Source organism: Thermobia domestica, chromosome 2, assembly GCF_964235325.1.
Source record: "Thermobia domestica chromosome 2, izTheDome1.hap1.1, whole genome shotgun sequence".
In the NCBI taxonomy this organism is placed as follows: Eukaryota; Metazoa; Arthropoda; class Insecta; order Zygentoma; family Lepismatidae; genus Thermobia; species Thermobia domestica.
This window is the reverse complement of record NC_137455.1, coordinates 102,357,131-102,380,575: the sequence shown is the minus strand read 5'-3', so window position 1 is coordinate 102,380,575 and position 23,445 is coordinate 102,357,131. Positions and strand designations below refer to the sequence as shown.

The following is a 23,445-nucleotide window of genomic DNA, read 5'->3' as shown; positions in this document are numbered from 1 at the left end:
TACTACAACCTATGAAATAAAATGAATGTTGACATGATTTTTCCTTGGTATCTCTAAGGTTAAATGATATCTCTTTGTGACTTTCTCATGATATCAGTCACATTGTAGAACTAAACGGTGTCTTCTAACCGATTTTTTATTCGTTGAAGAGGCATGGATATTTTTTAGTTTTGCTGCTTGCTACACTGACATCTTTCGAAGAAACTAGAGTACTTTTAGAACGCCTTACCTAGTTCTCAACCAACCTTAACTGTATTATTGGTTATCTAAAGTTGTAGGATGTGAAAAATTGGAAGTATGAATGCACTTTTGCTCGTGGTAATACATTATATCTGTTACGGCTAAGGTAATTCATGGTGTCTGATAAAGGCAAATTAGATAGCGGAACTGTTACAAGTTAATAGTTTTTAAATAAATCTACTGCTTCGCTCAGAAAATATAATAATCACATTTAAATCATTAAAAGCAAAGCTGGTTAATACAGAAAATATTTCACTTAAAATGTATTACATCTCTGTAACGTTTAAACGTCATAGTTGCTTCAGTGCAGTGTAATTTATAACATTAGAACAAACGGAAAATATTTTGAAAGACGAATAACATGAAATTTCTGACAGAATTGTTTGTAAAGGGTTCAAGACTTAAACTTTCATAAGCTCTTAATTTGATATGAACCGAACAATTCTATTCGATACGGATAGTACTCTGAATAGGTGAGAAGATTTGTTTGATATGTTACTAAACATGCAGAAGAAGAAATAGTGTACGTGGAGAAAGTAAAATGCACACACAGAACCGTATGTTCCAGAGTCTAACCAAATAGAAACAGTTATAAAGACATGCAAATCTCCTGGTGTAGACGAAGTTCCCGCTGAGTTAATTTTAGCTGAAGATGAAAATTTGTGAAACAAGATACACAAATTCGTTCTCGTCATATGAAACAAGGAGAGATTGTTAGAAGAGTGGAAGTAAGATTTATTGTTCCAATTCGCAAGAAAGGCGACAAAATTGATTGTAGTAATTATCAAGGCATCTCTCTTTTGTCAACATCCTGTAAAACTCTGTCAAATATCCTGTTTACAAGATTGACTCCATACACCGATGAAATTTTTGGAGATTATCAGTGTTGATTTAGGCGAAATCAAATAAATATCGACCAGATATTTATTACTCCGAAATACTCGAAAAGAAATGGGAATACAATACTATTTCTTCGAACTATATTTTAGTAAAATAGAAATTAATATTTAAGATTTAATCGTAATTTTGGGCTATATATCATTTATCATACTACCTAGTGTCTACTTGTTACTATCAGCTTCACGATAGTACAGTATACTTCTGTGTCTGTCTCGTCTTAACAGACAGCGTGCGTGGCTATCATTCAACATCAACTTTTAGGTTTACAGAATACAGTTGGACCTCGATAACTCAAATTCGATAGCTCGAATTGCTTGATAACTCGATTTTTTTTACATTTTCTTGAACTCTTCATAATACTCAATGTTAAAAATAACATCTGTAACTCGAATGTTTAAAAATTACATCCTCGATAAGTCGAATTTTAAGGTTTTCATAATCATATTTAAGAACTTCGGTAACTCAAATTTTCGTATTTACAAACCTCTACGAGTCAAGGTCGAATTTCTTTTGAAGGGACCTCGATAACTCGAAGCTATAACTTTATGCTTTTACGCAATTGTCATTGTTGTCAGTCCTGTCATTGTTGCTAGTGTGTAGTTTACTTGTATTTTACTCGTCTAGAATTTTAGTCATCTTATTAATTTGAGAAACTTTCAAAACTTTGAGTTATAGAGGTTGAATGAATGGAATGTCGAGTTATAGAGGTTATTAAGTCACTTTTCATAAAGAACGCGGAACCCTGATATCTCGAAATTATGTTGTGACTACCTTGATAACTCGAATCTGGATTAATCGATAAACTCGATAACTCGAATTTTTATCTATTCCGTTTAACTTTGACTTATCGATGTTCCATTGTGTATACTGTATTTAATTTGTTTTTCTCAATTTTCTCCAACACTACGTGTGAGCTTTTACATTGACGCATAGCACTTTTTCTACTCATTTATGTGTCTGGAGATCTTTCAATTGGTATGTTACATCTTTGGACATTCTTGGATTAATAATCAACAACAACAATAACCACTCCAACAATGGTTAAGTTATTAGAAAAAAACCAACCAGAGCGTAAATACTGTCCAGGTGTTTATTTAATAAGCTTAAGACAAAAAGAAGTACTTGAAAATCTTGTTGAGGACGATCGATCGGCCTCCCGGCTTAAAGTCAAGTGCTATCCCCCACGAGACGAGAAATTTCTCGTCTCACACAGAGGTAAAAGTGAGGGGGAACGCGCTGGGACGCCGTTACTCCACTTCCAGAAAATATCTATGGCGCCCCTCCTCTTCCTAAAAAAAAATACAATGGGCAAAAATAGGCACGAATGACGGTGTGACCTCATACCTTACCTTTTCAGATCAACTTTTACCTCAGGTCTCATCTCTTATCTCGACGAGACAAGTACATTTTCAAATGCAAAATGAGACAATTCACATTGTAATTCTCGCCTCGTTTCCGAAACGAAAAATTTCTCGTTTCTCGTTGGCAATACTATTCACTCAAGTCTCACATCAAACACTGTTTTAGTGTTACATGATTAACAGTATCAAAACTATAAATTGATAAATTGAGTGCACAAACATAATGAAGATAATACATATATCATCGTTTAAATATATGCAAGTCATTAAACAATATACTCGAATAATAAATATAGTTTAAATGTTGTTATATTACACCTTTGAGGACCTCTCGCGACGCTGAAGGATTCTAGATGAAATTAAGAAAAAAAAAATCAGCGTATAAATTTTGTACATAAATTTACATATTCACACGAGAATAGCTTCTTGAAAATCGAGATGAGACAGTAACAATACTGAAGCCGAAATCTTTCGACTATGAAATGATGCTAACCACTAACCTAAATTCAATCGCTGTATATAAAATATTTCTTAATATATCAATAATGCAAGCTATGTATTCACCGCAATACCCATATATTCTCTCGAACATATAATATAATTAAGTAAATCATTAGGAAAAGCTTGAAGCATTAATAATAATAATTTTCTGGACGTGGTTTGTATGTGTTTGTTAAGTATTAACTTACTTTAAATTTGTATATATATTTTAATGTTAAAAGTTCTCTCATTTTAGCTGATAGCTAATGATTCCCTAATTAACATTCCCAGCGAAATTGCTGTAGTCGATTAGTGGTGCCCTCTAGTCTGCTAACTTCTCTCCCTCGATTGATCTGCGCTACAGAGTCAGTTCGGGTTCGACCGACGAGTCCTTCGTGGTCCTTCTCATCTCTCTCTCTCTTCAACGCTGCCGCCGAACTCCTCCGGGAAGTAATTAAGGACGAACATTTTTTTTAAAAAATAATTATTATTATTACCATGTGGTGCATATGAACCAACATTTCATAATACTCCGACAAACAAAAAGAATCTTTTCCGTTATATTTTGTTAAAGAAAAGTGTTTTCTTTCTTTTCTGCGAGCATAAAAACTCTCTTTTGTTTCTTCGCTAAGTGGTAGCTTGTTAAGAATGGCTGAGCTGAAGGGATTAAGTGTTTTCGTCGTGATTTAAGTGCAATAATCCTCTCTCTTCCCCTCAAAACCCTCTTCTTTGGCAAGAAAATAAAAGGGATAACTACTCCAAATGTGTGCAATATTAAGAAGAACAGAATATATATGACTTGTGAAAGATGATTTTAGTGATTAAACAATCTACATTGCATATTTACTGGAAGAAGACTCCTCACAGCAAAAATATGTTCCAATTTGACCTCTTATCTTACGCCCTTTATCCGGTTTACAATATTATGTTTTGTTGCCAGTAAGTGTGAAAAATAATCGAACCGGACGCATTTAGTATATATACATATATTAAGTTACATGTGGTGTAAACATAATATTTTATGTGCGGTATATTCTAAAGGAGCGTATATAAATGGCTGCTAGATCGTATATAAGGTGTGACAAAAGTGAAATTCGTCAATTGGCCACGGGATGGACAGCAATGATTTGGAATTGGATAATTCGAGCCCAAAAACCAACGAAATTATAAAAATTTAATTGCAAATGATATGCAAAGAAATATTTTTTAAAAATTAAACTGCAGATACACCTACAAGACTGAGAGAAATATATATATCGGAACGCCGATACGAGTGGAGAAAAGAAGCAATAAAATTTAAGTCAATTTTACATTAATAAAATCAATCAAGACAATTACTTTTTGTTAGCAATACACTATAAATTGCATGAAGTATTTCTTCGCAAAAATTAGCTGATTATCTCCCGTAACTGACCTTAAATCAGAGACTCGATAGCCCATTTTGAACTCAAAATTTCAACAATATTTCTGTTTGCTTGTGTTACAAAATGTCGCAATTTACAAGATTCCACTTTGGGGCGACACTTAGTGCATTTTGGGAGACAATTAAAGCAGTGGTTCCAAGTAATTGCTTTGACGGACAAGATGAAAAGATACATTTTGCCAAATTCGGACGTGGTCCTCATGACACGGAAATGTCCAATATCGCCCCGGGGGAGGGAGGTGCCGAAGGATTGGAGGGGGTTGAAGGGGGAGAGGGAAAACTAAACGGTAGTGTTACCAGCGTTGATTTTGTGGAGGGGGAGTTCGGCGCCGAAGGAGGAAGCAAAGCGAACAAGATTGATGAATGGCAAGCAGCATGGAATGTTACGAATGCTATTCAGGTAAATATGAAATAAAAATATTTATCATTTTTTTCTTAATTAAGAAAAATATTCCTTTGCAGAATAACGGATTTATAACCTCACAAAATGTAGCTATCTATATTTGTATAACGATAAAATAAGTGTAATATCTTGACCTATTTGAGTTCAACTTGTACTTTGTAATTAATATATAAATAAATATTGTGACCTTGCTACACTGAGCGAGCAAGAAGCAGCAAATAATCTAGCCTGCGCATGCTCAGTAAAACCAGATGGTTTGAGCGCGCTATAATTCTTGTTAGTTGAAATCACTGAACTAAACTCAGAAGGACTGTGTTTCTATCTTGGAAATAAAACTTGAAGTTGAATGAGTTAAATACAAGAATATTGTTGCACACTTGTCTCAGATTCCAGATTTGACCCCCCAGATTCACTTTGTCATCTTAATGATAATGAAATTGTATCTACTATACAATCGGTTAAAAACTGATAATTTCACCGTCGACTTCGGTGCAAGCAAAAGCTTTACGCTAGCCCGTATGGTGTTACTATTGTCGACACCAAATGTAAATGATCAAGAGTTAGAGTTTTCGTTTTATTCCGATAGAGGCCACCACAGTTGAGGTCTGACTTATTTCTAACTCCTTATCTTAACAACAATCAGCGGTGTCAGATCTAGCATAATGATGCTAGATCTAGCATAATTTGCATGTTTTAGCATCTATCATCTTGCTTTAAGCATCCTGCCCAAATCTAGCATAATTTCAGGAAGTTTATCAAAAAGCCACAAAACCTGGAGATGAAAAAGTAGTTAGTTTTGGGAAGAAAAAGAGCTACAGGAATGTATCCTCTTCCATTGATTTATACAATCGGAAAAACACACAGGCAATCTTACTGTACGAAGCAAGTTTGAAACGGCGGAAGCTCATCCCTTTACCGATGACTAGAGAAGGGGCGTGGCAGGAAAAAATTTAGTGTTTCTGAAAATGAGTTTTATTGGAGACAGTAGTTTCTTGACGTTAAGATGAAACATATTCCACACAAATGCAGGTGATCCAAAGGCCTTTCGCCATGTGTTTGACCCAGTCCACCCCAGAGATGCTTTTTTTTTTTTTTTTTTTTTTTTTTTTGTAGATCCACCCGGGGTCTTCTAATCCTTTGACTACGAGGTCATTTTCTTTCAAAATATGGAAACAAACACTTTGCATTCATTTATACGACATATTCTTGTTCTTTATTCTTCTTAGAAGCCAAGCTAACAAAAAAGTAAAATAATAATAATAATAATAATAATAATAAAATAAAATAAAGAATAGAAAGACTTTCCTACATCCTGAGTTGTTATTTTTAATTTTAGATATTTGTTTTATATAAAAACTCCTGAATCAGTAATTATAAGGATCTAGCATAATTTGAACGAATCTAGCATAATTTCGATCAGGTTTTGGAATAATTTCGAGCTGCGATCTGCAACGCTGACAACAATGCAAAGTTGCATACGTGGTGTAATAATTTAACCCTTTTATTTAGCAATGTTGCTTAGAAGCAACACCGCATTCTATTGCATTATCCGCACGAATTATGAGCAGCTACACATAAGACCTATTTTATGGCAATGTTGCTTTAACCAAAGTACAAAAATACTTTAAAAGTTACGAAATTATGATCAGGAAGACATGGTTTAACCATAAAAACAAACTAAATATTTTTATGGTATGCTATCAATGCTTGTCAACTAAAGGATTAAACACATTCCATTCAAAAGTTTACCATTATAATTAAATCAGAATTGATTGTATATTCAAACTGTGGGATTTATAGTTATGGATTCATTGAAGGATTGAATTGTGTGGAGAACTCGAGAGTAGGGCTCCTCCAGGCACCAGGATTCGCTTCTGGTCTCTTAGAAACTCAAGACAGGCCTGTAGTTAGACTAACACGTGTAAGATAAAATTTTTCAGTCACATTATAATGAATCATTATCAAATATGCTCCCATAATACTTTTGTTAAATTACAATCTAATCTAACACGAGGAATATGGTTACCTTATGTATATCTGTTAATCCTATAAACTAATAGTGATCCCAATGTCTATAGAAAAGGCATTTTCTGGTGCAAATTAAAATGTATATAGAAACATTTACTAGGGCTTACTGTAATTCTGTTGCAATATATTATCAATCATTTCTTATTTTTATTTTATTTATTTATTTATTTATTTATTTTTAGTTTTAGATATTGTTGAGAAGAAGAAAAGAATCTGGTTGGGATATTGGGTAAGAATGAACTGTATTGTGAGGGACGTGCTAGAGGGTACGGTGGCAGGAAAACGAGTGAGCGATCGTGGCGAAAGAAGATTACAATTGATGGACAATATCAAAACAAAAAAAAAAATCATACGTGAAGACGAAGAGGTTAGCGGAACATCGTGGAAGGGGCTCATTTGCGGCAAGTAACCATCATGAAAGTGAAAAGTCATGTTCACTTTTACGTCCCATGGTTATGGATTTTGGGCTAAATGACAGGAATAATTCATTAAAGTGAATGGTAATGAAATAATTAGTGGAATGAGGTTGTGAGAGGAAATGAGAGAACTCCGAGAAAATATACGGACATGATGTTTCTCATTACAATCTCAGATGGCATGAGATCGAACCAGAAACCACAAGAGATGAACGCTATACTGTTCACCCACCATGCACTCACACTACTTACATTTGATGACCATCCCCTTTATCCTATCTTTTTAGTTTTATCATTCAGATATTCTTCATAATATCATTCATAGAAAACAATTTCCTTAATTTGGGCTTCGTGTTTCATTTGATTCTCATCAGTCGTATATTACCAGAACACAGAAGGTTACTTCCTTCGTACTGAACTCACAATATAACAGTGACCATCTATGATGCATTAACTATGCTAATGAAAACAGTTCGTTAAAAAAAACTCCAAACAATTAATCGAGTACTCATTCTCACGATTCGCTCATTAAAACATAATAAAATAAAGGTAAGCCCGCGAAAAAAAAAATACCCGCCTATATTAGGAGTGAGCATTTCATTATACATGGTGAACCTGAAAGATGTGCACAAACTCCGGGAGGTGACTTGTAACATTAAAAGAAGACAAAATGTCCTCGTGAATGTTGTTGAATTCCGCGTCATATACAGGGCCGTGCCGTGGAAAATCAACGCCCGGGGCGAGAGTATACGACGGCGCCCCCATACATGTATTCCAAGCAATTTTTCCTATCTTTTTCCTTTTTTCTCCCGAATTTTTTGCCCCCTTACTTCAGCGTCCGGGGCCGTCGCCCCGCTCGCCCCCCCCCCTCCATGGCACGGACCAGGTCGTGTACAAGTGACAAGGGTTAAAACTTGGAATCGAAACTCGAATCCTGACAATTGGAACGAATAGAAAGATGTGCAAGCGTACATGACGTGGAATTCGACAACATGCAAGAGGACTTTTTTTTGTCTTCTTTTGCTATCACGAATCAGCTCCCCGACTTTGTGCACATCTTTCAGGTTCACCCTGTATATATATCGAGTCTATTAGGATTTTTTTTTTAAATTACACAATAGTTCAATATAACTAACAGACATGCCAATGTAGTAAAGATAGAAGCTTCAAGGGCATATTAAAGTTATAATTCATTATGTTAATATCAGAATTACAAAATATAAAATGCCCTAAAAATCGTACTGTAGACCTACTATATCCCATTTCAAAATTCAATCAAATTACAAGAAGAACTACACAGATTGAAACTCAGCTAATCTCTACCCTGTGTAGGTTTCAATGACGCACTAGCGTAATCTACTTTAACTATAGTGTGATTGAAATCGATACAACAGCGTAAGCCTCACAGCACATTCCACCATGTGCCGGTGGTTCCTCTTTCATGAACCTGCGTGAACATCAGTTCTATTAGCTCAGATTTAGATACTGACTTCAATCGATTAAACACATTAATTAACTGCTGGCTTTAATTAGTCAGCTTACAAAATGCAAACAATTGCTGTGTTACCAGCTCTAATTTTCTTTAGCATTAGTCACTTCCTCCCACTACTCACTTGATGCTGTTCAAAAAACAATTTAAAATGATTCACCCATTTGCCTCTGATGACAACCTCCAAATGTGTCCATCTTGTTATAACAATTGCAACGTCCAGAATGTTTTTTGGGCCTTTTTTTAAATCTTTCATTGAAACATTTCAAAAACGCTCAAACACGTCCTTAAATTAATATGTCTCTAATCTTAAGGGATTTCGAGATATGACCGTATTATTATAAAAATTACAACCCTCACTCTTTTTATAACGCCTTTTTCATCCCTTCTATGGAAAACACCAAAAAACTGCTGAATCATGTCTTTAATTATTTTACTTTAAAAATATACATATCAATTTTCATGTTTCTAGCACTAAAGGATTTCGAGACTTATCCACTTTATTTTTAACCATTGCAATCTCTACTCTTTTTTCTTCCCGCCGTTTTCTTCCCTTGTAGGAAAAATATTTAAAAACACAGAAATACGACTTGAACTATTTTAAGTGAAAAATCTAAATGCCAAATATTATTTCTCTAACTGAAGGGATTTCGAGATATGACCATTTCGCTTTAACAATTGCAGCCCCCGCTCTTTTTCCTACCCACCTTTTATTCTTCTCTCGAAGGGAAAATATCCAAAAAGACTGAAAGACTCCATCTTTAATCATTTTAAATCAAAAGTCTAAATACCAAATTTCATTTCTCTAATCTTAAAGGATTTCGAGATATGGCCATTTTATTTTAACAATTGCAACACGCACTCCTTTTTCTTTCCACCTTTTTATTCTACTCTAAAGGAAACATAAAAAAAACTTAAACACATCTTTAATTCTTCTAAATTAAAAGCCTAAACATGAATATACGAGGGGGAGTCAAATGAAAACCATAATTATTTTTTTTAAATATTATTTATTGGTCACACAGGGTACAGTAGTAAATCATTTTTCAATATAGTCCCCTCCTCGTTTAATGCAAGTCCGCCAGCGCCTCGGAAGAGCCTGAATACCTGCAGAAAAAAAGTCTTTTGGGCGACGGCGCAACCACTTGTGCACCGCGTTATGATGTGCCGATCCATGACTCATGTGTACACATGATGCAATTTCGTCTATTGTCACACGGCGGTTTTCCAAAACGATGGCTTCAACGGCTGCAATGGTCTCTGGAGTCACTACGCGCCGAGCCTGGCCGGGGCGTGGAGCATCGGCCACAGACGTAACACCATTTGCAAATTTTCGGCACCATTCATAGATTTGTGGCTGTGACAAACACGCATCTCCATACTGAACCTTCATTCGCCTAAAAATGTCAATCGGTTTCACACCTTCACTTCGCAAAAACCGAATCACCCACCCAACCAGGTACATTCTAGGAACGTGCCATTTAAGTTCCATATGTACTGTTTACGTACCTGGTACTTGAAAAATGTACATTTCATATGCATAGCACGTGTCGCTAGGTACGTGCCTTTCGAGGAATTTCTGACACTTGAAAGGTACTTTTACATGCTTCACTGGAATGTGAGGAATGTGAATGGCACATACCCCATGTACCATGGCATGGTTGTGCGTAAGTTGCTTCGTATTGCGACTAGGGTTGCCAATTTAGCCCCTTTGTGACGAGATCTGGCCATTTTGAGAACGTCGTTAGTCACATAATTTCCAAAGAGCCAATAGTGGCTTTTTAGCCATATGCTTTTCACTTCTATAGCCACTTTCTGAGTTTAGCCACATTGTAATATATTGTGTGTGTCATTTTGCAATTTTCTGACGTTTGATGCGTTCTCTAGGTTGTAACATTCTAAACCCCACTGGCAGAATTGTCCTCATAAAATTAGCATTGATGGTTATATTGTGACGTTACACAGCAGAGAATTAGTTCAAAACCTGTACGTTAAAACTAGACGTTAAATAAAATTGTCGGGAAGACGTAAGTTTAAGTATAAACTAACTCCTTAAAGAAATTCAGCCTGATAATATAGACATCCTTCAGGAAATTGTTATCCTTCCTTTTCCATTATTATTTGGCTATGAAACAAATGCCGGAGACATATACAACCGCTATATACAACAGTGTGGTGTTGGAATGTGTAATGATTAGGATGTGATGTTTTATTTCATGTTTTTGAAAGTTCAACACTTCCAATGTACCCGTAAAAATGTACTAAAGAAATAGTGCCCATGTTTTTTAAATATTCAATTAGAACTGGACAATCTACATGAAATTTGCAATCGATCAGTGAAAACGTCATCTTTCTAGAGCCTGTAGTTTCTGAGATCTCATTGTCGAGAAACATATATGTGTATTTTAAAAGAGCTCCAAAGATGGCAGCACAATTCATTTGCATGTATTTCGGAGAAGGCTTACTAAAGGCAAAGGCCTTTGAACAATAATTTAAAAGGATAAACTTTGTGAAAAATATTTATTTCAGTAATTTATTTAAACTACACTCTTTTAAAAATATTTGTCTTTGTTATAAACGTGAAATCACAAATAACCGTAAATCAAAGGTTTGAATGCTAAGATTATAGGTTAGAGCTCGGTCGCTCGTAAACATACTTTCACCAGCTTGACGTACCATACGTCACAAGCTGCTTTTTGTACCAAGCCTAGCCTAGCTGGGAAGTGTTAACGTGCCACCGAGGATATTGTGTAGCATACGCACAATTGAGATTCGCACGCATACGCTCTCACTGGGATTGACAGTACTTTTCAGTGCTGGAGGGTGGATCCCATCATCATCACTGATCATCTCACGTCACCTCATCTTATTTGGACATCTGCATTTGATCATTATTATTATCTTCTCATTCTACTTACATCTAACACGTACTGGCTTCGGCCATACCACAGTCTTCAAGATCCGTGGGTGTGTCCCCTCTGAACTCGATGGAGTGCAAGGGGGCCAAACCCAGAACGGGTCCAAATTCTCAAAAGCGATCAGGTGATACACTACAGTCGCAAAATAAGAAGAAAGAAACTCGATCACGATCTCCTTGCAGTCAAGCATCCGATAGTGACATAGATGATCAAAATATGGACATTGCTACAAACCAATCTCCACCGATTTTCAATTTTCTTCTCACCAATGCTGATACCAAATACTCAACTCCAAAACATATCCTAATTCAATTGATGAAATACTATCCAAGAGCCAATGTATCTGAAATAGTCTTCACTCGCAACGGAATCATCATCAAATCTCCAGACCAAAACTTCTCTACTACAATTCGAAATAAAGCAGGATTTCACATCTTTGGCGACAAAGCCAACCTTCAAGCTCTCGCATCAACCAGAAAAAAGCAACCACCACCACCTAGACGTCAGCCCATGTTTTCAGTAGTAATAAAAGGCGTTCCACCGGCCTATACTGACGAAGAAATCCTTGACGAATTACGTCTCGAATGTTATGAAATCCATAAATGCATTCGTATCAAGTGTCAATCAGGCCCCACCTATCTTGTACGAGTCCTCACAGCATCCAAAGACACAGTAGACGATCTGCTTCAAAATGGTGCCTATATATATCGCAGACGACACAGAGTAGAACCATCTCGCACTTCACCACCACTTCCTATCCGCTGCGAACGGTGCCAAACATATGCCTCACACCTAACAAAAAACTGTCCTAACTCACCCCGCTGTGGACATTGCAATGAAGACCATACAACCAACAATTGCCCCAACCTTAAAAAACCACCTCTATGTAATACCTGCCACCAACAGCATCCAACCTACAGTTACAAATGCCACCAAAAACCTGCTCCACCAACTGACAAACCTGAACTCTCAGTCCCAATCCGCACTACCGATTCCGCTACAACTCCTACAAACTCCTTACGAGAACCTGTCACAGTAGAAGACTTGCTTCGCTTCACGACGCTCATTCTACAAAATATCCATCCCTTCTTACGACCACATATTCTTATGCAGGTCGACCAAATCGCCCAACAATTATTTGGCCTACAACTTTCTGCCACCTATACAGGTCCACATGCTCACTTTTCCATAACTTCTACTAAAACAGATCCAGAATGGCCATCTCTGTAAATACAAAACCCATCCACACAACCTTTCTCATGTTATCAATCACCATGGCAGTCACCTTCCTCTTTCTTAATATTCGATCTCTTGTTACTCATAAAACAGTTTTTGAACAACTTCTCCGAGAGGAAAAAGTACAAGCTTTTACCCTAAATGAAACTTATCTCAAACCTACTGATTATATCCGCATTCCGCAGTTTCAATTACAACGTCATGACTGTCCTAGACCTTATCAACGAGCTAATGGTGGCACAGCAATTGGAACCTATCATACTATACCTGTGCGTCCTCATACTTTCCCCAAACCACATGATCTCCCAGAGTATTCCATAGTCACACTGTATCTTCGCGCAAAAATCATTACTCTTTGCACCATATATGTCAGACCAGGCCACCCTATTCCCTACGAATTTTTTCAATACATCGACAATACGTTCAGACATTATATAATCATGGCAGATATCAATATTCATAGTCGTCCTCAGACAGAGAAACAACATTTTCAAAACTACATTTCTAATATTCTAGCCGTCGACTACCATCATCTCCCATCGCCATCACGCCCAATCAGTAATACCTCACCCGACATAGTGATCAGTACTCCTTCTCTTACTATTCACAATCTCAGAGTTCTACCACCTTTCGGCAGCGATCATGCTCCGATACTCCTTGATCTTATTATCACCACACACCCCAAAACACAACCCCCGCCAATTCACTTCTTTGATTACACACATGCGAACTGGGCTAATTTTCAAACCGACCTCACAACTTCATTGCAAAATCTACAGGAGCCCACTACTGAGGAAGAACTCTATAACCTTGTGGATCAAATCACAACATCCCTTGACACAGCCACCCAAAACAACATCCCTCTTCGTACACGTCATCCGCACAAACCTCCAATACCTCCACAATATCAATCTATCATTGCTGCTTCTAGACGCTCTTTCCGTGACTTCCAACGTACACGTAATCCTATATCATTAACACATCATCGTCGCTGGAATCGCATGCTCCACAATTACTTAGATGCCTACAAACGAAAACGTTGGATCTCAGCCTGCAACACTCTATCCACTACCTCGCACCCTACCAAATTCTGGCAAAAATTTCATCAGTTAACTGGCAAAACCCGTCATACTTCATACCCAATCATCTCACATAACAATCCGCTTCAAACCGATACTGACAAAGCAAATGCTTTCGCCTCTTTCTTTCAAGACCATACAACCACTTCATCCAACTCTCACACGCCGTGTGGAACATCTCGCAAACCCGAACGCTCCTCAACTTCAACCCAATCTTCACCACCAACTTACCGCTTCTCCTCTTAACGATCTCGTAACTCCTGACGATATCTCCTCCGCCATCCGATCAAAACGAAACACAGCCCCCGGCTTTGATCACATTACCTATAAACTCATCAAATCATCTCCTCCCATCCTCTTTTCACTTCTCGCCACCATCTACAACTTCATTCTTCGCACCGGATTTTACCCTCCTCAATGGAAAATCTCCAAAACTCTCCTTTTCATCAAACCAAACAAACCTCCTACTGCACTCTCATCATACCGACCAATCCAACTAACATCAGTCCTTAGCAAAATCTTTGAACGCATTCTAGTCAGCCGTCTGCATACTCATCTTTCCGACCATAATCTCATCCCTCTACATCAAGCCGGCTTTCGCCCACATATTAGTATTTCTGACCAGCTTCTGCGCCTCACCACCGCTATAACAAATCATTATAATACGTCAAAACCATCTTGTCTGTTACTGTTCGATCTGGAGAAGGCTTTTGACAAAGTTTGGCATGCCGGCCTCATCGCAAAGCTTCACTCTCTCAATCTTCCTATCTCCTACATCCGCTGTATACTTTCTTTTCTTTCCAATCGTATGACTTATATCAATATCAACCAATCCCTTTCCTATCCGATCTTTCTTCACTGTGGCGTCCCTCAGGGATCTGTTCTTTCACCTCTTCTATATATTTTATATGTCGCCGACATGCCCCCTCTCCCACCAAATGTCTCAGTATACCAATATGCAGATGATACCGCTTTTCTTGCCACATCTAATACTGTTCAAACCATAAATAAAACACTTCAGCAGGCAATTGACGCCTTTACCTCCTGGTGTTCCAAATGGCGCCTCACTATCAATTCTCTCAAAACGCAAGCTCTTATTTTTCTCCCACCTCGTTGCCGATCACGAATCCATCGCAATCCTTCCCTTCTTCACATTAATGTAAATGGCACTTTCATCCGCCCATCATCACAAGTTACCTACCTTGGGATCATCTTTGATTCTAAACTCAGTTGGAAACCCCACCTACAAAAGATTCGATCACAGGCAACGAACCGATTAAACCTCCTTCGACGGCTAGTGGGCACAACCTGGGGCTTACATACCGACACAGTCATTACGACTTACAAAGTATTCCTCCGACCTGCTCTCACACATGGCCATATCTGCTGGATCTCTGCCCCAGATGAACTATATAATAGACTCGCCATCTCCGAAAGACATGCTCTCCGACTTGCTTATCGTATCAAACTACCAGCACCGACTGCCGACCTCTATCGCCGAATCAACTTTCCAACAATATTTCCATACTTAGAAACACTTCGCACTAAATATATTACAAAAGTCATTGCAGACGGAAATCCGATATTCCTAGACACCTTTCAACAGGACATAATACATGATACGCCCCCACGTCACCAAGCCACTCCTCTCCAACATCTTCTCACTCTATACTATAACACTCTAGACGACGATGACCCTCAAAAGGCCGACTTTGCCATCTATCATCCACCTCATCTTAGTCCATGCATTTATCCATCTCTGCACTAGTTTCCATCAATGTTGCTAGCAGCGGGCTTCATCTGTCTACATCAGCCCTGTGACGCCCCAGGGCAGAAGATAACCATTCACTCGTCCATACTAACATATACACTCGTGTTTGTGACGTCCATCTGCACTTCACCTCATCTCTCATAAAAAAAAAATAAATAAATAAATAAAAAAAAATAAAAAAAAATAAAAAAAAAATAAAAATAAATAAAAAATAAAATAAAAATAAAATAAAATAAAATAAAATAAAAAAAATAAAATAAAAAAAAAAAGATGCCCACAAATAAGAATGAAATAAAATAAAATAAAATAATGCTCCAAACCCTCAATGCCCTCTATAAATAAAGAAAATTCCCCATACCTATAATCCTCGTCCCGAAGAAAGGGCGTAACCCTTTGATCGGCTTAACCTTAAAAAAAAAAAAAAAAAAAAAAAATCGCTCGTAAACATCATACTTCGAACCTAACTCCTCTTGTAGTTAGTTACTGTACTAAGCAGTGATCAAGTATTGTAGACGTACTTGTGAGAACGGTACAGATACGCTACTTAGGAGTCTGACAGAAGATCCTCATCTTCTGGAGGGCTTTTTCTAAATTTTTTGAAGGTCATTGTTTACAGTCATACTCTGACCAACTCTTCTGTATTTTGTAGTTACTCGTACGGGGTGCTTTTCGCCTATATACTACCTATTGTTGTGTATTTCTTGATTCCATTGCCTTGATCCGTTTGGATCATGCATCGGTTACCGGGGATAGTTGTACCTCCCACCAGTAACCCCTCGGAAGAAACAGGAAGGGATCCTCGCAGGAACCGGCGCGGTCGACCATTATCAGAAAGTAGTGCTGAATCTGTAGACAAACGCTCGCGATCTCGTTCACCTGCTTACATACAGAAACCACCTGTACAAGCAGAACCAATGCAATGCACTACAGATTTGTCGCCGCCATCGACATCTACTTCTGGAATGCAGCCAAACTTTATTGCATCTCTCACACGGCCAAAGATACATTCCTTTTTGCTTACCGATTACGACAGCAAGTACAGCAATAGCCGTCATATATTTAATCAAATAATGAAATACCTTCCACGCGCTAGTGTCAAAGAGATTGTGTTTACCAGGAATGGCATTATTATTAAATCTGATGATGAAAACTTCGGTATCACGCTTCGTAACAAAGCCAGCTACGAAATATTTGGAAAAAATGCTAAGCTTACCAATCTCAGTACTAAGATCAAACAAAAACCACCGCCCTCTCGTTCACCGATGATGTCTGTTGTCATTCGAGGCGTTCTGCCAGAAATAACTGACGAAGAAGTCTTAGAGGAGCTTAAAGCCGAGGGCATAGAGGTAGCAAAATGTCTTCGAATCAAAAATAACAATGGTCCAACTTATATGGTTCGGGTTTTGACCATGTCTCAAATATCAATCGATACTTTGTTGCAAGATGGTGCTTACATCTTTAAAAAACGACATCGTGTTGAGCCATCTCGTACCAGTTCTCCTCTTCCACTTAGATGTGAGAAATGTCAAATCTACAATGACCATGTTACTTCCAAGTGTCCAAATGTCCCCAAATGTGGGTACTGTGCAGGACAACATGAAACAAAGGACTGCTCAAATACAGGGAAGCCACCACATTGTTCAACATGTTCAAGTAATGCACATCCTACTTACAGTTATAAATGCAAATCTAAGCCAGCAGCCAAACCAGATCACCCGGAAATGACTGTTCCGCTCCGTACAACAGACGCTTCTGTTCCTTTTTCGCAATCTATTGCTTCTCCTCTCACCGTTGAGAATTTCCTGCGCTATATTACTCTTATCTTGCAAAATATCTTTCCATTTCAACGACAGCTAATTCTTGACCATGTTATTGCGGCGGCCTCAGTTATATTTCAAGTTAATCTCTATGCTACCTATTCTGGTCCGTATGTTCATTTCCATATTGTACCACGTGATACCGCAGTTTAAACCCAAAGCTTTCTGTCTCAGTATGGCTCTTACTATTCTTTTTATGAATATTCGGTCGTTATCTCAACACCGAATACTATTTGAGCAGCTACTCTTAGAACAACATGTGGATATATTTGCTTTGAATGAGACAGCCCTTAAGCCCACAACATCTATACGCCTTCCTAGGTATCAGTTACTAAGACATGATTACGCAGATACTAACGCTCGAGCACAAGGCGGCGCTGTTATTGGAATCTACCATAAACTAACTTACAGAGCTCATTCTATTCCATCACTTGTCCCCTTGCCTGAACATTTGGTGACAACCATATATCTACCAAATATGGCTCTAACCGTAGCTACAATCTATGTCCGTCCAGGGCATGATATTCCGCTCGATTTCTTCCAGTACCTATTCTCGCAGTATCGTCAATTATTAATACTAGCGGATATCAATATTCACAGTCGATCCACCAGGGAGAAAACTCAGTTTTCTGATTATATTTCCCTAGGTCTGCATGGCCATATATATCAACTACCCAAACATACCAGGCCGAGTAGTCAGACTACTCCTGACGTTATCATTAGTACAGCTTCAATAGTTGCTAAAACTTCTATCACGGTTCTTGACTGTATCGGCAGCGATCATCTACCAGTAAAAGCGATAATTAACCATGCACGACCACCATCGTCTCCACAATTAACAAGAACTATTTTCTTATATGATAAGGCTAACTGGGAACAATATCGGACTGATATCAATACCGCAATAGATCAGTTACAACCGCCAACCTCTGAAGCTGATCTAAACAATGTCGTTCATAGCATTACAACTGCTCTTAACGACAGTGCTGCAAAGAATATCCCTACATACCATGGGAAAACATATCAGCCAATATTACCACCGCAATATCTTACACTTGTACGAAAATCCAGGCAGTATTTTCGTGAATATGAGAAGACAAGAAACCCAGAATTTTTAGCCCAAGCACGTCGATGGCAACGCACAGTTCACAATTATATAGTTGCCCATAAGACTTACGTGGACTAAAACGTGCAACAAGTTGAACACCGAAACACACCCCACAAGATACTGGAAACAGTTTCACCTGTTAACTGGGCAGAAAGTCACTACTTCATACCCTCTTGTCCAGGACGATCAGCCTTTGCACACTGATCAGGCGAAAGCGGATGCTTTCGCATCTCACTTACAGTCTTTACGCCGCCTCTATCTACACATCGTTTAAGTCCCCGCATATCTGAACCAGCAATCAACCAACTGCTCCAACCATCAATCACTCATGAGTTGGATACAACACATCCTTTAAATCACGAAATTACCTCAGATGACATAAGAGATGCTTTAAAGCGTAAACGTAATACAGCACCTGGCTTTGATCATATATCTTATCGAATCCTCAAAGAGTGCTCACTACAGTTTTTTCTCTTCTTGGCAACGATTTATACGTTTATTTTAAGAACTGGATATTATCCACACGACTGGAAGATGTCTAAAGTTTGCATGTTCTTAAAACCAAACAAACCACCTCACTCTGTGAAGTCATATCGGCCCATACAACTGACATCTACTTTGGGAAAATTATTTGAGAAAATACTGGTGCATCGTCTCCATCCATATCTCAATGATCATCACCTTTTACCTTCTCATCAGACAGGATTTCGTCCATGTTACAGTCTCAATGATCAATTACTCCGTCTTACCACTATTATCACAAATCACTATAACAAAGCACTACCGTCCTGCCTCATACTCATGGACCTTGAGAAAGCATTTGATCGTATATGGCATTATGGGTTATTCTATAAGTTGCTGAAGCTCGGTGTTCCTCTAAATTATCTTCGAGTTATCTACTCTTTTATATTAAACCGTATTGCCTATGTTAATATCAACGGCTCTCTATCACATCCGATTTTCCCCTATACGGGAGTGCCACAAGGGTCAAGTTTATCACCTCTGCTGTATATCCTATATGCCTCCGATTTACCATCTCCGGCACCTCATACATATCTCTTCCAATATGCGGATGACACTGCTTTTCTTACACTCGGTAGAACAATTCAGCAGATTAACGTTAATTTGCAGGCTACAATTACGGACTTTCTTCGCTGGTGCAATAAGTGGAGACTTACTGTGAACGAAGAAAAAACACAAACTTTAGTTATTTTACCGCCCAATTGCCGTAGTAAAGTCCATCGTAATCCGAATTTGCTTGAGATACGTGTTGGCGATCATCTTCTCCGACCAACTAAAACTGTTACTTATTTAGGTGTCATTTTCGATGATAAATTGAGATGGTCAGCACAACTACAGAAGCTTATTACAAAAGGCAAAAATAGACTTCAACTTCTTCGTCGCCTTGTAGGTCAAACCTGGGGTTTAAATTCAACATTGCTACTGAACACTTATAAAGCATTTATGCGGAGTATTCTCACTTTTGGTCATGTCGCCTGGTGTTCAGCCCCTCAAAAGTTTTATAACAGATTAGAGATACTCGAGCGTCATGCCTTTCGGCTAGCATTTCGTATCAAACTACCTTACCATAATCAAGATCTTTACGACAAGATAAACTTTCCGCCGCTTGTACAACACATTGCACACTTACGTAGAAAATATATAGCTAAATGCCTTCACAACTACAAGGATATTTTTCTAGACACGATATTTATAGATTTGGAGCAAGAATCGCAGTTTAGATACTTTTATACGCCACTAAGCATCTTACTTTCCATTTATGCTCGCACTCTACCGGATGATCACCATCATGTCAGATTTTTCCAACGACAACTCATTCATCATGATATTCCTCATCTTTTTCCATTATAGCACTGTTTATTTATCACACCACTAACAAGGGCTTCCCAGTGTTTTCTCATTAGTCTTGAGCCGCCCCAAGACAGAAGACTAACCGGCATTCGTCATACTTACAACTTTAATCGTTTTGTGTTGTGATGTCAAGTGCACTGCATTCATCATCATCATCATCGACTGTCGTTCTTCCAATTCGACGCTATTTGAATACCATTATTGCTTTATATATTTGTACATTCATTTCGTCGCATTCTTAGTACCTTCACTGTTCTTTATCACTTCACTTCATTATATATTTCATATATATTAGTTAGTTATACTTTTCTTGACTTCATTATATATTTCTTATATATTAGTTAGTTATATTTATCTTTCCTATGTTAATTTTTCTTTATATTTATGTTTTCTCTTAACTTATCAATATATATGTTGCTGTAATGTATTAGTGTCTTTGATATTTATTAATTATTAATCACCTGTATATTTCTTTACAGCTCAATGCCCAACTATAAGTAAAATAAAGGCACAATTGATGCAAACACACCCCATGCCAAGAGAGAGGGCGAAACCCTCTAGTGGCAGATTAATCTCATCCTCTGCTTTTGAAACAATAAAGATGTTCCCCAAACCTGCCTCCCTCAAAAAAAAAAAAAAAATCGCTCGTAAACACATTCTTAGATCGATACTGAAATCGATCTCATCAGCTATTGACGTACCATACGTCTGAAAGCTGTCTTTTGTGTATACCTTCCTATTCCTCATCCCGGGTACTCTGTCGTTCCTTCTCAAGAGAACTTTGACGTCAGACTGATCCAGCCAAGGGCGTCTGGTTCTACTGTAAAGGCAACGGGAGCTATTCAACCTAGACTACTATCCAAACGGGTAGTCTAACCTTTGTTCATCTCATCATCACACAGTTAGGCTTACACTGCTTTGTTTACGGCCTTCGGGCCAAAGATCGGTATCATGTCCCTGGATACTTCACGGGATCTAGGGCATCATCAAGGCCTACCTATGGTTGTAGCTGCCCCTTCTGCTACTGCTTCAGGAGCAAAGCGAAAAGGTGCCACTAATCCGAGTACGAGTCGTGAAACCAGTCCTGCTAGGTCGTTAATCGGGAAACCCTATACTGACCATCATAAGTCACCGCCATCAAAGAAAATTCATCAAGGCGACTTGTCAGACACAGCTAGCGAATCAGGTCTTGTAATGGACCTCGAGAATTTTCCCGAGTTAACAGAGACCACTCGTCCACAAACTTATCAGTTTCTGCTTACTAACTTTGACCCAAAGTACTCGCAGGCACACCATCTATACAAGCAACTAGTTAAATACATGCCACGAGCAAACATAACTCAAATCATACCTACTCGCAACGGCACTATCTTACGGACTCCCGATCCCAACTTTCGAACTACCCTACTGAACAAACATGGATTCGAAATTTTTGGGAAAGGAACCACACTCACTAGGCTTGCAGAAAAACCGCTAAAACAACGGCCCCCACCACGTAAAGAGCCTTTGCTGTCAGTTGTAATTCGAGGCGTAGATACTGATATTACTGACCAAGAAGTCACTGATGAACTTACTCTAGAAGGCTATACCATATCCAAATGCATTCGCATTCGTAACAATAACGGCTTAACATACATGGTGAGAGTGCTTACACACTCTCAAGAGACCATCGACGATCTTCTATCAAATGGTGCATATATATATCGTAAACGCCATAGAGTCGAGCCTTCTAGATCTCAGCCACCACTACCCTTACGCTGCGAAAGATGTCAACGATATAATGCTCACTCTACTGATAAATGTCCGAACCAACCAATCTGTGGGTACTGCTCCGGACCACACAATACCAGACAATGCCAAAACCTTGCACAACCTCCAACCTGTTCAACCTGCCATGAGCAACATCCAGCATTCAGTTACAAGTGCAAGCAGCGACCTCCTCCGGAACCAACCAAACCTGAAATGACTGTTCCTTTGCAGCATCACAAGAAGTCCATTCCGTCTTCTTCCATACCTACTGACAAACACCAGGCCGTCACAATTGAACAACTCCTTGCTTTCATCACACTCACACTTCAAAATATTCATCCCTTTCACCGCCCTCACATCCTACAACAACTCCAATACTCAACACGTGCAATCTTTCACATGAACTTCCATGCTACCTACAGCGGGCACAAAGTATACTTTCATGTCAGTCCACTTGAAACCGAAGTCTAATTCCACCTTCCTTTTCTTCCGAACCATCATGGCATTATCCTTTATATTTGTTAATATCAGTTCTCTCATCCAGCATAAACCACTCTTCACTCATCTACTGCAAGAACACCGCATTTCAGGTTTTCTTCTCAATGAGACTCGCCTTACACCTCGAAGCTCCTGCAAAATATCTGGATATTCCGTCACAAGAAAAGACAGTAGTATGCCAGCTAGACGTGCTAACGGCGGAGTTGCAATAGGTTTTCCCCCTTCTATACCGTGTCGTCATTACGACCTTCCACAGCATAATCTTCCAGAGTACCTAATAACAACTCTCTACTTCAAAAACTTGTATATCACGCTTGCTACAATTTACGTTCGACCTGGTCATATTATTCCGATAGATTTCTTCCAGTATATCTCAAATAACTTCCCATATTATATCATAATGGCAGACATCAATATCCATAGCAGAACACCTCAACAGCGACAGACTTTTCTCAACTTCCTCACAACCCATACCACTGGTACTTTTCATCAGCTACCTAAGCACACCCGACCATCATCTCAAACCACACCTGATGTTGTAATTACTTCTACAAACTTACTATCATCCTGTACCGTAGAAGTGCTGGATCCAATAGGCAGTGATCACTTGCCAATCAAGCTTACCATCAACCGCTCGCATCCTAATACCTCCAACCA

The 23,445-nt window shown here is 38.4% G+C and overlaps 1 protein-coding gene across 1 annotated transcript in view; it reads left to right on the top strand.

Annotated features, from left to right (window-relative positions):
- Positions 1 to 3,340: 3,340 nt before the first annotated feature.
- The window catches only part of VGAT (vesicular GABA transporter), an 80,230-nt gene continuing 60,125 nt past the window's right edge, over positions 3,341 to 23,445 (top strand). Inside the window, exon 1 of the mRNA XM_081744442.1 lies at positions 3,341 to 4,804. Coding sequence (XP_081600568.1) covers positions 4,469 to 4,804 — 336 coding nt within the window. The 5' untranslated portion in view covers positions 3,341 to 4,468. The remainder of the gene's footprint in view (positions 4,805 to 23,445) is intronic.